This window comes from Lolium rigidum, chromosome 1, assembly GCF_022539505.1.
Source record: "Lolium rigidum isolate FL_2022 chromosome 1, APGP_CSIRO_Lrig_0.1, whole genome shotgun sequence".
NCBI classification, from domain to species: domain Eukaryota; kingdom Viridiplantae; phylum Streptophyta; class Magnoliopsida; order Poales; family Poaceae; genus Lolium; species Lolium rigidum.
The window spans coordinates 63,972,511-63,990,742 of record NC_061508.1 but is presented as its reverse complement, the minus strand read 5'-3'; the positions used below and the strand labels follow the sequence as shown (position 1 = coordinate 63,990,742).

General features: G+C 46.5%; 1 protein-coding gene across 1 annotated transcript; it reads left to right on the top strand.

Moving 5' to 3' along the window:
• Positions 1 to 16,447: 16,447 nt before the first annotated feature.
• LOC124674432 lies at positions 16,448 to 17,922 on the top strand. Its single transcript, XM_047210482.1, has one exon. The coding sequence runs from the start codon at positions 16,504 to 16,506 to the stop codon at positions 17,707 to 17,709; it is 1,206 nt and encodes a 401-aa protein (XP_047066438.1). The 5' UTR covers positions 16,448 to 16,503; the 3' UTR covers positions 17,710 to 17,922.
• The last annotated feature ends 310 nt before the right edge of the window (positions 17,923 to 18,232 follow it).

Here is an 18,232-nt window from a genome sequence, read left to right as displayed (position 1 = left end):
GCACGCGGGGCATGGCACGTGTAAGCCACGGCTACACACGTTGCACTCCGGCAGCGGCGGGGCGAGGCACGTGGAAGCGGCGGCGACACGTGGCACGGGGAAGCGACACTTGTGGCAGGCCGGCGGTGCGCAGTAGAGAAGAAACAGAAACGGATCAAAGTTTGATATGATGCGATATGCAAATAGTTATATGGATGTCATATTCATGTTCATTGTATTTTTCTGACAAATTTTCATATATAAAACTTTTCTATTTGAGTTACCATTTAAAAGTTATTAAAAAAATAGTTTTTATTAAGTTAAAGTAGATAAATAGGGAAAAGGAAAAAAACAGAGGCTGATCCGTGTCCAATGGCTCCAGGCCGGGAGCCGTTGGATGCAGTGCCACGGATCAGCCCAAACACCCTTTTGTCGCGGGTGGTGGCTCAACCCACGACAAAAAGGGGTATTTTGTCGCGGGTTGAGCCACCACCCGCGACCAAAGGTGGTGGCGTATATAAGCCACCGCGCGTCGCGGGCCGAGCGTCAACCTGCAACACTAGAGGCCACGCTGAAACCCTAGCGCCGCCAGGCTGCCGAAATTTGCCGCGTCGCCGCCGCTGCCGACGCTGCCGCGCGCCTCCTCTGCCATCGCCGCGCCGCCGCCGCCGATGCTGCCGCGCACCTCCTCTGCCACCTCGCCGCGCGCCATCTCTGTGCATCGCTCGGGGGCCGCCGCGCCGCCTCGACCTCCTCCGGCGCCGCCGCGCCACGCCTGCGTCGCCGCCGCCGCCATTGGCCAGTACGCGCTACCATCTACAGGTAGCACGTGCCACCATTGGCCAGTACCGGTGCCGCCGGCGCCTATCTAGCTCGGCCATTTTTTTATTTTTTTAGTTTTTAGTTAATTTGTTTTATGTAATTAGTAGTTAGTTTAATAGTTAATTAGTTAGTTAGTTAATTAGTTAATGTATTTAGTAGTTAGTTTATAGTTAATTAGTTAATTTATAGTTAGTTAGTTAGTATATGTATTTAGTTTAGTTTTTTAGTATATGTATTTATAGCGGAAATTCAATTCAGCACATGGGAGCATATGCTCATCGGAAAAATATTTTGAAATGTTCAAAAAATTCGAAAAAAAGTTTCTCGTTTACATATCAACATGTTACGTGCGCACATCAAGTTTTGCACATCAAGTTTTGCGAAAACCGACATTTTTTATGACTTGTGTGAAAAAGATAAACAAAACGTCTCGTACACAACTTTTTCTTACTGAAAAATTTGTCTTTTTTACAAATGACACTCAAAATGTCGGTTTTCTAAGGAACCACTTTGTGAACGTGTAAAATTTCGAAATGTATCCACTAAATTTTATGTTCAAATTTTTCAACATTTTAAAAGTGCATTTAAAATGAAGTTTAAAAACCGGGAGCATATGCTCCCGGGAGCAAAAACACCACTCCCTATTTATAGTTAGTTTTTTTAGTATATGTATTTAGTTTTTTAGTATAGCCCTAGCGGGGTCGCACTATATGTATAGCCCTAGTGGTGAAAAAAAGAAAAAAATTATCTTGTCGATGTCGCAACTCCCTCTCTCTCGCGCGCAATCGCCCTCATCCCGTGCTCCCTCTCCCTCTCGCGATCACTCGACGCCGCAACTCGATCCCCTCTCTCTCCCTCTCCTCTACCTCTCGCGAACACCCGAGCCTCCTCTGCCGCAACTCCCCTCTTCTCTCCCTCTCGCGAACACCCCCGACGCCGCAACTTCCCTCTCCTCTACCCCTGAAACTCCGCAACACCCTATCGCTCTCGCAAACAACAGACGCCGACACCCTCTCCCTCTCGCAAACAATCGACGACGACACCCTCTCCCTCTCGCGAACATCCTCTTCCTCACGTGAGCATTGTAGAGATCCTCTCCTTGAGCCTATCCCATCCGTGGTTAGGGTTAGTGTTTGATTAGGGTTAGGGTTTGGTTAGGTTAGGGTCTGGTTTGGTTAGTGTTTGATTAGGGTTAGGGTTTGGTTTGGTTAGTGTTTGATTAGGGTTAGGGTTTGTTTAGGGTTAGAACATGTACTTATCGATTTAATTTTTTGCAGAAACAATGGATCCGAAATCCACCGAGACTTGGAACAGGAAGACATATTCGAGGACATAATCCGCGATGGTCCAGAAGCCGACCGAGAAGAGCGCGACTCCGGTAATGGACAAGCCGACGGCTCCGGAGCTGGAGAAGACCGCGGCTCCGGTGATGGAGAAGCCCGCGGCTCCGGTGATGGAGAAGCCGACGGCTCCGGTCATGACAAGGTATACGATCAGTTGAGGCATTAATGGAATTCTATATGTACATATGTATATAAATTAATTAATTTTTATTCTCTTAGGCCTCCGAAGATAAGTTGGAGAAACGAGGCCCGGCAAAGAAGTTGGGCAAAAAAGACCACTTCGCAATTGAAGCTATATCACCGAAGGCCAACCGTGGCACCCGCGAGTGTTAGAGTGACATTTAAAAATCAGTGCGGAGTTGTGGTTAGAGATCATCTCCCGATCACTATTAGAGAATGGAACAAGACCAAGAATGTGTCCGAAACTCAGGTTGCCGATAGGTACAAAGACACACTTTTTGACGACCCCATGGCACATTTCACTTTGCCAAATTTTGGATCGGAGTCTGAGAATGCCAAGCAGAGGGCGCTAGTGAATAAATGGGCTCTTAAGAAGATGGGGAACTTTTCCGGGCGTATAAGAACCGGTTATGGAAAGCTTATAAGACCGAGAAGAAGCCTCCATTATTCAAAAACTATCTAACGAAGCAGTGAGCATAACCGGGAAGAATTTGTAAGCACAAAGAATCGCGAGGAGGCTGTGAACCTCGTCAAAGAAAAACAAGAAGAATGCAAGCGAAAAGAAATATCACCATCATACGGGCGAGGGGGCTACGAAGTAGCCATGCCTAAGTGGGATGCACAAGAGGCTAAGATGAAGCCGAATGGGATCACCTGCAACCAGAGCGAGAAGGATGGGACACTAGGGCTCGAAATTGGTTCCTTGGGCATGGCTGTGAGTATAACATTAAGACAGGGAACCTTGTTGAAAGTGACAGCAAGTTTAGGGTACCCAGGGAAAAATGGATTGAAGTGACTGCTGATATTAAAGCGGGAAAACTGAAGTTTGCTCCCGATAAAGAGAAAGACTTCGTCGACGCTTGTACCCTCTTTTGCTTCTGTGACTTGTGCATATGCTGGATTAATATGAGCAAAACCTTGCTTGCTCATGATCTATTGGTATACCTCACTCCAGCTCCTAGAAAAGTGTTGGTGTAGAGGGTTTGCTTCTGGATGATTTCAGTGCTTGCCCTGCTCCTCCTAGAAAGCTTGTGATGCTTGATTCAGTGATGTGGTTGTGAAGATATGTTGAACAGCAGTGGCTGTTCAATATGTTCTTGTGTTCTTGTGTTCTGGTGTTCTTGTGAACTTACCCAGCTCCTGGTCTGTCGATGAACTACTGGTTCTGGCGGTGGAAAAGGTTTTATATGAACCTTGCGTTGATCTCCTGGTCGACAACAAGGCCTGGTCACTCTTGGTGACACACTGACCTGTGTGTGTGTTGTGCTGCATGCACACTGCCTTGTGAGCAGTCTAGCTGTGTGTGTGTGCAAATGCTTGGTATCTGGCTTGTGCTGGCCTTGAGTGGATCAGCTCGGCAGCTTTGGTCATATCCTCTCTAATTCCCTTTTATTTCTAACCTGCCAAGTGGCTATGCCACTTGGCATAACTTGTTTTCTTTGTGTTTGTGTGCAGGGATCAAATTGATCAAATGGACATGAAGATCATCAAGCTCAAGACTAAATGAGTATTAGCTTGTAGTTTTAGGATAGATCATTGCATTGTAATTTCCTTTTTCTTTTCATTTTTCTATTTTTTTCCAATTCTTGTAATATGTTGTATTTATTTCAATTGTGAATATTGTAAAGACATTGTATATTGTGTGATAATCCATAAAGCTCAAGGTTTTCTCTAATGAGCTTTACTTATTGTTCATAATGTGTTTTATTTACAATTTACTTAATGAATCTCCTCATAATTGAATTATGGTTATTTATTTAATGTTTAAATTTGTAATTCAAATTCAACTTTGGTTTGAATTCAATCATGCAACTTAAATTTGAATTCAATCATGCAACATAAGATTGTGATGTAATATCTCTTCTCTCTTCTCAAAACCCTAATTTAGTTGAGTAGGAACAAGTTTATCGCACTCTCGAAACCCTAACCCTGTAAGATGTCGAGAGAGAAACCTGTCCCCCTTCGATGCTGTTTTGTTTTAAAATCGCGAAATTTCCCCAGAATTTACGTTGCAATGCACATCCCTTTCTAAAATCTACCCCTCAATCGTCTCTAAACCTGGGACATTACAGCCTGGCCCGAGGGTACTTTGAGAACCGGTTCCTGCAACAACCACTAGTAGGAAAACCCTTATAGGGAGAGCTTAGTTCTGTGGCGCACCACTAAAAATGCGCCACAGAATGTTATTTTGTGCCGCACCATGCTAGGTGCGCCACAGAAATAGCTTAATTTTGTGGCGCACTACTGAACATTGCGCCACAGAAATTATATGGGGCCCACATCCTCGCCACCACCAATTATTAGTGTAGGTATTTCGTGGCGCACATGGCGTGCTCGCGCCACGAAATAACTCTTTCGTGGCGCACGTGCTTCGGTGCGCCACGTAGGTAGTTGATTCCGTGGCGCACTTGCTCGGGTGCGCCACGTAACTAAGGTAACTTATATCATCTCGCCCATGCCCTCCCCCGCCCGTTCACCTCTCCCCTCTCCCCTCTCCCCTCTCCTCCGATCCGCCGCGCGCCGCCATGGTCGTCGCCATCGCCGTCGCCGCCGCCTTCCTCCGCGAGGGCCGCATGCCGCCATGGTCCTCCCATCCCCGCCACCTGCAGCACAAGCTGCCGCTACGGCGAGGAGGGGCCGCCTTCGCGTGAAGGTGGAGGAGCCGACGCGTCCTCCTCCTCCTCCACCGATGCCGTCGTCGTCAACCTCCTCCTCCACCCCTGTCGTCGGTGAACTCTCTCCCCTCCCCTCCCCTCCCTCCCCTCCCTCTTCCTCTCCGCGCGAGCACAAAGTGCTCGACGAAATGCTCGTGTGCCGCCTCCGGTTGTGCCGTCGTTGTTGTTGATGTTCTAGCTCGTTGTTTCGTTGATGTGCTACTCGGATGCAATCTATCTATCTATCCTAGCTTGATGTCATTGTTGCTGCAGCTAGATGCATGCTCCGGTTGTGCCGTTGTTGTTGTTGATGTACCTGGCTGCCGTTGCTCGTTGATCTATCTATCCTAGCTTGTTGTCATTGTTGCCGCAGCCTAGATGCATGCTCTTGCAGCTTCTCACCATTCCCGGTGAACTATACCGTTGCTATTGCTTGTGTGTCCATGCTCTAAATGGTCAAATGATCATCATGTGCTAGTGATTTACTTATCGGCTCATTGCTCATGGTTGATGTACCTCGAGAGTGGTTCCGGATGCATTGCCGCTGTTGCTCGGATGCATTGTCTGCTATTGCTCCGGATGCATTGCCCCTAATTGTTATTGATGAACCATGTGATGGTAATGATTCAATTTAATTCAATGATGTTAATTTGATTTCCATCCTTTGTTGGAAATAAATCCATGTCTCGAACCTGTACAAGGTAATGAAGACTTGCTCACTTGGTATTGCTTGCTAGTTGGACATTTGGTTGGTTTTGATGCTACCTGGTTCATTTAAATGCATTAAATGCTACTATGGTATGCTACCGTGGTATCCTTGTGAAGAAAATGATGGATTCTTGTGAGCTTATGGTATGCTACTATGCTACCGTGGTATCCTTGTGAAGATTTACTTGATGGATTGTTGTGAGCTTATGGTATGCTACTATGCTTATAATGCTCGATTAGTGGGGATGCTTACTCGGATCATGTGCATATAGTTCATATAGTTCCCTAAAAAGAAAGAATGCTCCCTGGCCAGATGCTTGATGTCTTGGCTCAGCCAATGATGCAAAGGCTGAGGCAAAAACTTGGATAAGAACAGATACTAAAATAGAGATATTCACATTAGGGAATCATGTAAATGAATGCCACCGTGGTATCCTTTGAAGAAAATGGGAAGTTTCGATGGTTTAAAAGACTAGGTGATGCTAGGTTATTAAGTTGGCTGTCAAGGTTGGTTTTATCTGGTTAACTTGGATAGGCTATGTGTTCTTGCTTACTTATGCATATCCATCTCTACTGGATTGACTAGCTCAAGCTTGGCCTCTCTCTTGCCAGCATCACTTGGTTACTACCAAGTGATGAATAATCCCTTATGGTACCCCAGCTTTGTTTTGAACTCAACCGAGTAATGATAAATTTCTATTTCTTGTTGGCTTTGATGAAAATAGAGATATCCACAAGTAGGGGATCATGTAAATGAATGCCACTGTGGTATCCTTTGAAGAAAAAGGACTGCTTTCGATGGTTTTAAAAGGCTAGGTGGTGCTAGGTGATTCAGCTTGGCTACCAAGACTTGTCTCATCCGGTTAGCTGGGATATGCTATGTGTTATTGCTTGTTTAGGCATATCTATCACTTACTGGATTTACTCGGTTCTTGATTGGCCTCTCTTTTACAGCATCACTTGGTCTATATACCAAGTGATGAATAATCCCTTTGGAGCATCTCGCTCCATGCATGCTATATGTGTTTGAGCATCTTGACTTATGTCACCATGGTTGCCGGTTTGTTGGTGTTTTTGTACTTGCCGATGATTAGATGGTTGGTCGATCACTCGTACACTGGGGTGGAGCAAGTGAGCTCTGGTGTGATGGCACAAATATCAATATTTTGTGCATCCTACTCCGGCCTCACTTACTCCATCCCCGGATGTTAATATTTGTTTCGACCAACAAAGTATGAGGCATTCCATTTAGTTCATACTAGCTACTTCTTAATTGCATTGGCCTTTCTTCCATTTTAGTGCCGATGATTAAATTGTTTGGTCACTTGTACACTCCGGGGTGGGGCCAGTGAGCCCGGTGCGATGGCACAAATATCAATCTCTTGTGCATTCTACCTGGCCTCACTGACCCCATCCTAGAATGTTAATATTTCTTTCGACCAACAAAGTATGAGGCATATGATATCTAGTTGAGATACCACTTGGCTCTTTCTTCCATTTTAGTGCCGATGATTAGAATGTTTGGTCACCTATACGCCGCAATATACTTTGTAGACGGGCCCCCTTTCCCCGGCCGCCGTTCCGTGAACGAGTCTTTGACGAGACAACAACGCCGACCTGCCTCTCCGGTGCATCACCACTTTTCTTCTCTCGCTGTCCAAGACGTGAACGAGTCCTTAATGCAAAGACGGTAGTCAGCCTCCCTAGCATCATGCCGACCCTCGCTGCCGTGCTCGGCCGTAGTCACGAGGCGCCCGCACTCTTCGCTTTTTGCCCGGTGAACGAATAGACTAATCGTTGGAATAAGGAAGCCGATGATGGCCGATCGCAATTTAATCTTGCGACCGACCGTCATCGGTTTCCTTATTCCAACGATCAGTCTATTGGTTCACCGGGCAAGAAGGCGAACAGTGCATGGCGCGGGACACACGGCCTGAAGCGCGACAACACGGCCCGGCATAATGCTGGGCAGGCCAGCACGGTCTTTGCATTAAGGACTCGTTCACTGGACGGCGAGGGACTGCCGTGGTTCTGCGCCGGAGAGGCAGATCGGCGTCGTTGTGTCGTCAAGCACCCGTTCACGGAACGGCGGCCGGGGAAAGGGGGCCCTTCTGCAAAGTATGCTGCGGTGTATACGTGTTGACCAACAATGTATGAGGCACTTATTCCATTTTGTCATTCCATTTGCTTTGAGATTTTCAAAATGCCGATGATTAAAATGTTTGGTCACCGTACACTCGGGGGCGGCGTAAGTGAGTCTGGTAAGATAGCACAAATATCAATCTCTTGTGCATCGGACTTGGTCTCACTTACGCCGTCCCTCGAATGTTAATATTTGTGTTGACCAACAATGTATGAGGCATTTATTCCATTTCTCTTGTGCATCGGACTTGTTGGTCTCACTTTCTTCCATTTTCATCATAGTAGGAACTCGGATGAAAGATCCCGATGCAAGCGAGCCTGGTGGGTAGAGATGAGGGAGCAAAGGAGGAACCGGATGAAGACTACTTTGTATCTCGAAATTGTGAATTTTGTATGAATTAAGAGTTGTATGCAAAACATTTGACACTTGCCACTATATATGTATCTCGATCGGGCTCTAAGTAATGTGATGATGATGTCTATGTTATATCTGTGCAATGTACATGATATTTATATTATATCTGAATATTGCTGTATATAACTCCGTATCTCCGTATATTGCCGTGTATAAACCGCATGTGTATAGCAGGCAGCACAAAATCGTGTATAATACAAGCAAATTCTCGTGGCGCACCGAAAACCAATTCTCGTGGCGCACGCTTTTCTGTGGCGCACCTAAGAACACGTGCGCCACAGAAACCTTAATTCTATGGCGCATGGGCCGGTGCGCCACAGAAACCTTAATTTTGTGGCGAAGTTTCTGTGGCGCACCTCCCATGCGCCACAGAATCCATTTTTGGTGCGCCACTGATGAGGCTTTTCCTACTAGTGAACGCGGGTGAGGCCAGGTAACCAAACAGGCCGAAAATTGCTAGGCCGATGCGAGCCAAGGCGATGCCTAAAACAAAAGGGTATAGATGATCATTACGAGGAGCTAAAGATTCCATGACGCATGCTTGATGCAATGGTGATGTAGATGAAGCAGACGACCTGGAGATCCTCCCGATCCCCTCTGGTTTCAAGCGGCACTGCCCTAGCACTAGTACACTGTAGTTTGATCTTCTCATCACTGTTGTGCTTCCCTAGATCAATAGGGGTGTGGGGATGTAGGAGGACAAGAAATGCGATCGTGAACTCAATCAGATCGATCGCTGCCAGGGTCTCCAGCCTTTATATGGCGCAGACGACAGGGGACCAAACCAACGAGTTGGTTTTGGTGCCCCCGATTAAGGCGTGTTAGTTGCATACGAGGTGGTCACGGATGTTGATTCGTGGGGCTCCTCCTTAACATTGTTTTGACTAAATCGTATCAGTCTTTTGTTTCCCGTTAAACCTGACAGGTCAACCAACATTCTCCCCCATTATTGTTATATTTAACTTTATTTGCCGTTCTCCATAGAAATAATAGACCAAACTGAGGTGTTGCAACGACCAATAAAAGACCACTGAACCTCAACCTCTAGTTGACTGGCTGCTAGCTACTCTTAGTTAATCCCCATGTTTTTTTTCTTTCCATTTATATCCTCCTTGATGTAACTTCTTTTTTTGGTGTGTTCCTATAAAGTGTTTCCCTTATTAATATAAAATTACACCGTACGGGTTTTCCCTACGGTATAGGTGTCAAAAAAAGTATTGTTAGAATAAATAAAAAATTCATGTCTAGCACAAGATAACAATTGCAGCAGCTAGAACACCTAATGCACATAAAACAAAATGGTATAGATGATCATTACGAGGAGCTGAAGATCCCATGACGCATGCTTGATGCAATGGTGATGTAGATGAAGCAGACGACCTGGAGATCCTCCCGATCCCCTCTGGTTTCCAGCGGCACTACCCTAGCACTAGTACAGTGTAGCTTGATCTTCTCATCACTGATGTTCCTTTCTAGATCAATAGGGGTGTGGGGATGTAGGAGGCCAAGAAATGCGATCGTGAACTCAATCAGATCGATCGCTGCTAGGGTCTCCACCCTTTATATGGCGCAGACAACAGGGGACCAAACCAACGAGTTGGTTTTGGTGCCCCCGATTAAGGCGTGTTAGTTGCATACGAGGTGGTCACGGATGTTGATTCGTGGGGCTCCTCCTTAACATTGTTTTGACTAAATCTTATCAGTCTTTTGTTTCCCGTTAAACCTAACAGGTTAACCAACATTCTCCCCCATTATTGTTATATTTAATTTCATTTGCCGTTCTCCCAACCAATAAAAGGCCACTGAACCTCAACACTTATGACATAGCAGCCTATCTCGAAATGGATAATATTTTACATACTTACTAGGAGTGATCTATAATATCTAAATTGGAGCAACCCACTATAGGTAATTATCTCAACATGCAAGCATGCCACATCCTTTTTTCAGTTACTGATGAGTTGTATGCCATGTCACCTCCTTCCCACGACAATGTGATTCACTTTTATTTTGAGAACCTGTGATTCACTTTTGTTGAAGGGTAATCAGTTTCGGCCCACTGGCCCACTGCAGCCGACTCGTGCCTGGTCTTCTTCCTGAAGCCCGGTCGTCTTCCTCAAGCCCCAGACGCCCTGCACTACAACCACACGATTTGCCTCCCCCTCGACTTCAATCGGTCGGCGATTCCAATCTTACCAATCCCCCTCGACTTCAATCGGTCGGCGATTCCAATCTATTCATGCCAATTACATGTTCATCTTCTCCATTGCTCCTCGCGACCTCACATCTCCCCTCCATGTTCGGCTCCTCCACCAACTCTTCCGTCATTAACACACTAGAAACTGCATCTTCCTTTTTTTTTTTGAAGTAAGAAACTGCATCTTCCAGTATCTTCTCCATGTCGAAGAAACTGACGATGGCAAACTAGCAGTCGGCTTCGCCTTTATAAACCAGGATCGGATCAACTCGACTCGTTGCCATAGTCCCTCTATATGAGCACAACAACTCAGATCAAAACACCCACGCTGATCTCAAATGCCGTTCCTTATGCTCAACTCTCTCGACCTTTCTTATTGGAGAGCTTCATCATGGATTTCGCCCGGTAATGGATGAATTGCCGTGGGGTAACTACTGTGTGCGGACTGTTTTGGAATTTTGTTGTACAAGTACCCGCCTCCATCTACAGATTCTTCACCTTCAGCAACTCATCTGCCTGCAACTTCCAATCACGAGTGGTTCACCATGTCTTTCTCTATAGATTGTGTAATACTGATTTGTTCTTCTTTGCTATGGTTATCTGCAGCTCTCTTGACAGGGTGCTGGATCAGAGAGACCGCAAAATATGAGACAAGTAGCATCTTTTTTCAGTGCAGTATTTTACAATGTTATGCCCCAGCCTTTGCATGAGACAAATCGCTTCTATGATAATTTATTAGTAGTTGCCAAATTTCTGGCATGGTAGGAAAATTAGCACTTGATGTCAGTAGTAGCTAGATTGTTTTTCAGGATACTGACTGTCCATTCGCTGATATTTTGCTGTGCTATTTGCGTGCACAGGGATTGGAGAGAAAGTGACGAGCTTTACTAAATGAATGCAGATAAAAAAGTAGAGAGGTCAGTATATATGTCCTGCACAAGGTTAGAGAGAAAGCGACAATACGTGATGAAAGGAGAGTTAGGATCCCTCCTTTCATTTCTTCCAATCATCTCTTTGGCTTATTATGACGGTGGAGTTTACGAACTCACTTTGTACTGTATTTGATTAGCTATACAAGCTTTTAATCTATTCTACGTGCTAGATTAGTCAAATAGTTACAAAGGAAACGGGAATAGAGAATTTCACAACTTATTCTCATCATCACATGTATAGTCTCCGCTTCCTTCCTTTGTACATATAGCATAGTTGTGTATCCGAATACAAATGAATGAAATTTCAGGAAAAAAGTGTAACTGCTCATAAATTGCTCTTATATATTTTATTTTCTATAGAATATGGAATAATATTTGCATGTTTCATGCTTGAAGTTTTAACTATAGTATCAAAACTTTTTTTTTTGTAACATATCAACAAATTATTGTGCAGCAATTGTTTCAATATTTTGTAGCTAATGTTTCCGCAACAACGTGCGGGGTATCATCTAGTTATCATAGTGATCCTGCCGTTGAAAGTGAAAGCGGAGGCCTGTGCTTAGTAGGATGGGCTTCATTGCTGCACTCCAGCAACCAATGGGAGCACTCTTGGCCCAACACGCCCTATGATCCTTTTCACTGTTCATCTCGACCTGAATAGTGGCTGGCTTTCGGTCTTCGTGTTTGTGAGAAGTAAACGACATCGACATATGAAAAACGTCTAGAAGCATAGTATTCAGGGCCCTGAAATCGACTGGCTGATTTATCCCACCGTGCCCTGTATAAAACGCATTTCTGGTCAACGTAGACGTGTCAATGCAGCGTGCGAGACAACTTGAGAGGGAGCAAGAATGATGGCGAGACGAAGTGGGGCGTTGACAATTATTTGATCATAAGCGGAAGAGAGAGCTTCTCCAGGATGACCACACACACAGAGTCTACGTGCCGGAGACTAAGGCAGGCGGAGGCATATGCCGGCAGCCGGCGTATCAATTCTGAACCGCTTCGGAGATATCCACACATTTGAGGAGATTATTAGGAGCATGTCTCCATCTGTCGGCAAAAGACGGCCACAGAGAAGAAGCAAACGGCTCACGGCAAGCAAGGAGCTATTGTGAAAAGTAAGCACACGGCAATGGCCTTTTCTTTGTTTTACCTTGTCCTTTTCTTTTCATAAAATAGCCTCACTTGACGATTAGTCCAGTACTTCTTATGTGGATGAAAAAAGGCTATTGAATCGGTATTTCAGGTTACAACTTTCACAGAAACTGGCAATGAGCATTAGTCACTAGAACATTCCTTTCTCTTTTGTGTCAATATATTTACTCAGCAACGTGGCCCTTCAGAAAGTATAATCAGCGAGAGTTCATGTTTTAAGCTCTCAAATCCATTGCCTTGCTATTTAGGCCGTCCAGGGCCAACAGCCTTTGTCTTCAAGAAAGCGTCAGACACTGAGGCGCTTAATCAGTATGCAATTGGCCTTAACATTGTCCAAGTGGCCATGTATCTTCAGATTAAAGCCTAAACAAACAAAAAGCTTCAAAGAAGTTCAAAGATTTTTTTTCTTAGGACTTGTTTTATAGGAGACAAACGTAAATGAGATAGATAGAAGGCCTGGATCCGGGGGAATGTTCTGTGCTCACATAATCTGAATATAAATAGAGACATGCCCCCTACTAATCTCCTAAAATGTGCACTTTTATATATGAGAAATTTTCTTTAAGAAAGTGTCACACTTATTAGTCTCTTAATCAGTATGCAAATGGCCTTAACTTTGTGAAAATGGCCATGTATCTTCGAATTAAAGCCTAGCCAAACAAAAAGCTACAAAGAAGTTCAATGAATTTTATAACTAAAATTAATTCATAGAACCACCAACTTAAATAAAGATGGGTGTCAACATGGACACAAAGATGCATTTTTGGTGAACTATGTAAGAGCATCTCCAACATGCGTGCCAAATTTCGGCGCGCTATACCTCCCTTCGAACGCGCTGTAAACGTTTGCCGCGCGCTTGGCCGAACTTCGCCCCGCCGGACGCGCTAAAATGCAGCGCGTGCGCGGGCGGTAAAATTGGACCTCCTTCGGACGCACTAAAATACAGCGCGCGTGGCCACGCGAACGGCTAGTTTTCGTATATCGTTTGAAACGGATCAACCAAATCAAATAAATTACGAAAATTTAACTGAAAATTACGAAATATATTTAAAAGTTTGACAAATACCGACATTTTATTTAAATTAAACTAAACTACTCAGAGTCCTCCCACTCGAAGTCCGACGATCCGCTAGTCGGAGTCGTGTCGGAGACCGGAGTGGTCGTCCACTCAAAGGAGGAGGAGGAGGTGGGCATGTTTGTCGACGGTCCGGCGCCTCTCTTCTTCTCCTCCGCCCTCTTCGCCCTCCGCGCCGCCTTCTCCGCCCTCTCCGCCTTCCTCGCCGCCGACTCGGCGCGGCGCCTGTCGCGGTCGGCCTTCTTCTTCGCCGCCGCCTTCACCTTGGCCTCCTTCTTCTGCGCGTAAAAAGCCTCCATGGCGGCGACGTCCTCCGGGAACGCGCGCGCCCACTCGAGGCGCAGACGCTCGTCCTGCTCCGCCACGCGCAGGCGCTGCTCGAGCTCGCGGGCGTGGCGCCGCTGCTCGGTCATGACGGTCGGCGATGGCGGCGCGAGCATCTCCGCCTGCTCACGCGTCCAAACGTCATCGAAGTTCATTTGGCGGCGGGGCCGGCCGAGGCGCCAGGCGACGGCGTCGTAGGCCCGCGCCGCCTCATGCGCGGTGTCGAAGGTTCCGAGTCGGATCCGCTCCTCGCCATGGAAGGTGGACACGCGGTGGAGAGAGGGAGAGAGAGAGACGGAGGCGCGGTCACGCGGAAGATTCAGCGGTTGGCCAACTTTCCCACGCGGGATGGCGCAAAAGCGCGGGCGGGGCAAAGTTTTTCCCGCGTCCGCTAGGGGTTCGCGCGGCCACCCGCGCGCGCTAAACCGACGGTTTTGTTGCCGCGCGCCCCTTTTACAGCATCAAGGATAATACACTGCCACGCAGGATGGGCCCTCTATTTACCAAAATAACATCTGAATGTTTCAATCCTGAGATGTCAATGATCTAATCCCTGCCTCTGAATTTCGTGATTTGGTACTGTCAGGAAAGTTTACCCCTGACCTGAGCTCATAAGCCAAAGGCTTTGACCCTCCACACCTGCCGTTTCAACGGAACGTTACAAAAGGAGATGCAACATGTCACCGAGATTTTAGCATGTAAGAATCGAGATCACCTTGAACCTAATGTTGATAGCGTGTGAAATCAAACACGCATCAGCGTAAGTAGCCACGTGAAATCTACATGAGCAATCTGCGTTTGAGTTACGTTTGACGAGAATTCAGAAAGTGGCCATCTGTTTCCTTGCGGATCTTAGTTTATCTCCAGCCTACGTGCGTGCGTGTCATCATCAATGGATGCCCTTTAAAAAGGAAGCACGGATTGGTCCACGGAAATCACATTAGCGAAACCATTCTTATTGCTCGCGAGAACCAATCCCTATCAGCAAACTTTCATTTATCTTAACATATCCGGAGGAGTCCCGAGTCCTGACCAAGCGCAAGAAACACGCACTCAATTGGAATCAACTAGCCCGTGTTCCTCTTTTTTTCGGATCAATAAATTCCCCGTCTCACTCACAGTATAGTTGATTTTGAATACTCCTTGAAACAGCCTTTCGCCCAGTTTTACAAGTAAAGCAAATATAACCATACAAAGTTCGAGATCAAGTCATAAAGAAAAACACACTCAATTGGAAATCGGAATCAACTTACCCGTGTTTCGTTTTTTCTTTGGATCAATAAATACCATGTCTCACTCACACTATAGGTAATTTTGGACGCTACCATGATCTTCAAAACACAGTTTAGTATAATTTATTTAAAATTTATATTTGTGAACAAAGTAATTTTGGATTATAAAAACATCTCGCGACAGTTCTAGTAACATAAATTTGATCTTTTAAGTGATAGTTATTTCTATATTTTTAGTAAAAATAATCAGAAATTATAAATGAGTGGAAGTTAAGTTTGTAGTCCCTTTGCAAGCAGATTAATTTCCAAGTGTGTAATAAATTTGAGTAGATCTCTGACGACGGCGAAGGGATACACAAGGTAAGTTTGTGCAAACGTGGATGTGAGTAAATTAAAAAAAATACTACGTCTTGAATAGTAGAATTGTTTCGCAGCCCAAACTAGTTTGCTCGAGTGGCAAACCGTTCTTATTGTTGGCTTCAAATCCAGTTTCCATATGTATATGTTTCGGATAAAAAAATTCGGGCTCTTTTGTTACCAGGCAATAAACAGACGTTGTCAATGCTATTTTGTAAAAAGGTGTCGTGGTAATTTTAGTACCAATATGGTTCCAACTTTATAAACCTCTTGATGACAATTGTGAAGCCGAATATCGAGGCATACGAACATTTGGTATATTTTCGAAGATATTGTTGAAATAAAGCTGGCACTGGATACATATCAGAAATATTTGTGTATGAGGAGTTACAACATTTTAGAATACCAAATTTGCAAAAGATGTTGATGGTTTCATCTCTTTATCTCTTAGCTCTTGTATGTGTTGGCGTGTCGCACTGTGGATATATATAGAGCATACGTTTCGTGTCCTATGCATATAATGTCTATAGAACATTGTTAGTTCTTAGAATGTTTTTCAGTATTCATATCTATAGTGGAAACTTTGTTGATATTGTCTTTGTTCCGAAATATTCTACCGTGTTTTAGAAATTAAGACAGCCTCTAAAGTGAAACTTTGATAGTTAGTCAAAATAACAAAAATGTTTATTATTATGAATTATCTTCATTGTAACTCTGACAATATTGTATCCATTTGACTTATTTCAATATCATTCTCAGACAATAAATTTCTATTTTTGAAGCAGCCCGCATATTATTATTTGGAATGAAATGGGACAACTCAGACGAGTCCACAGCGTTGAAGATTTAATTTGAAGTGCGCCTCCCATTTCTCTCCCCTGTTCCCTCCTTCGCTCCGGGTTCCCTCCATCTTCACGAGCCTATAAACCCGCCACCACCACGAACTCCACAAGCTCTCCAGCTCCAAGTAGAAGCCAAGTCAAAAATGGAGGTCATGATGCGTCCCGCCTCACCCCCGCTGCCCCGGCTCGACAGCGTGGCCACGAGCCCGTACGCCACGGCGCCGTCCAGCCCGCACGGCCGCCTCGCCGCCGCTGGGTCTGATAGCCCGTTCGGCTCCGTCGAGGCAGCGGCGGCGGGCAGCCCGTTCCTGACGGCGCCTCCTTCGCCGACTCCGTTCGACCAACTGCCACCGGCCACGCCGCGCCTCACCGGCGCCAACCCCTTCGACCTTTTCCAGCACTTCTCCAGCGCGCCCGCAAGCCCCAGGCGCGCCGCGGCCATATACGCCCACTTCGCGGACCGCAACCGCGATGACCACGAAGATGAGGAAGACGACGACGACGAGGGGTTTCAGCCGCGCTCGTCCTACTCCACCACCGGCGCCTCGGCCGTGCCGTTCGACTGGGAGGAGAGGCCCGGGACGCCGAAGGCCGGGATGGGCGGCGGGGCGGCTGCGTGGGATGACGCGGACTTCGAGTTCGGCACCGTCGCCGACAAGACCGCACCGGCGGAGAGCCTGGCGACGGCCGACAAGCTGTTCGAGAAGGGTAGAATTCGGCCGCTCAAGCCTCTGCCCCTGCTGAAGACGGGCTCCGACCTCTCTGACAAGGGAAAGATCAGGCCGCTGAAGCCGCCGCCTGGCCTGCTCGACGGCGGGAGCGTCGGGTCGTCGCCGCGGTCGCCGATGACAATGAGGTCTCCCCGGCGACGGAGCAGGGTCGGCTCCGGCACCGACTTCGACCCGTTCTCGGTGGCGCTGCTGGAGGCGACCAAGGCGCCCTCCCCGCTCGGCGGGAAACACAAGAGCAGCAGCGTCGCGTCAGGTTCGCCGCCCCATAAAGCCGACCCGTTCACCACCCGGCCGGCCTCCAAGAGCGCCGGGTGGAGGAAGTGGCGACTCAGCGACCTCCTCCTGTTCCGGAGCTCCTCTGAAGGCGGTCGCGTCAACAAAGACCCGCTATTCAAGTGCTCGCCGACCGAGAAGGTGAGCCCGCCGCCGGCGATGATCAAAGTCGGCAGCATGGACAAGCTGCCCAAGAAGCAGGGCGGCGACAAGAGCGCCGCAGCGGCGGCAGAGGGCATCGTCGGGTGTGCGCGGCTGAGTCCGCTGCAGCGGCTGGCCAGAGGGCTCGGCGGGCACTCGTGGCACCACGGCCGCGGTGTGGCGGCGCCGGGGATCAAAGGGTAGAGAAGAATCTTCTGCTCTAGGCTCTAGCCGTCATCCCTCGCTTTGTTCATAGAAGAGGTGATGGTTTTCCTTTTCCTTCTTTTCTGAAAAAAATCAATCAATGTCTTGGTGTTGATTTTCTCCTCTTTGTTGAGCTTGATTGTAATACAGTATATTTGTATATGTGGTCATGCATACACATACAGAGATTATAAAAGTGAGAACTTGTTAATACCTTTGCAAATCAGCGGTTGATCATTGTATAGTGTCAAGGCTGTTCTTACTTTCGTTCCTCGGCTAGATTCTGTCTCGGAACAAATCTGAAATACATAATTATTGTACTCTACTAGCATGCAAATTCTTCTTTCAGAAGGTGATGAGTTTGGATTTTTTTTCTTTTTTAGATATCTGTGGTATGTGGAGATAACATTACCTCTGCTCTCTACTTGACATGGATCTACTTTGTTTTTTTGCCACACAAGGGCAATTGCCGTAGCTACAAGAAGAGGAATGAGTGTGGTTCTTGGGTTCAATTTTTTTCTTT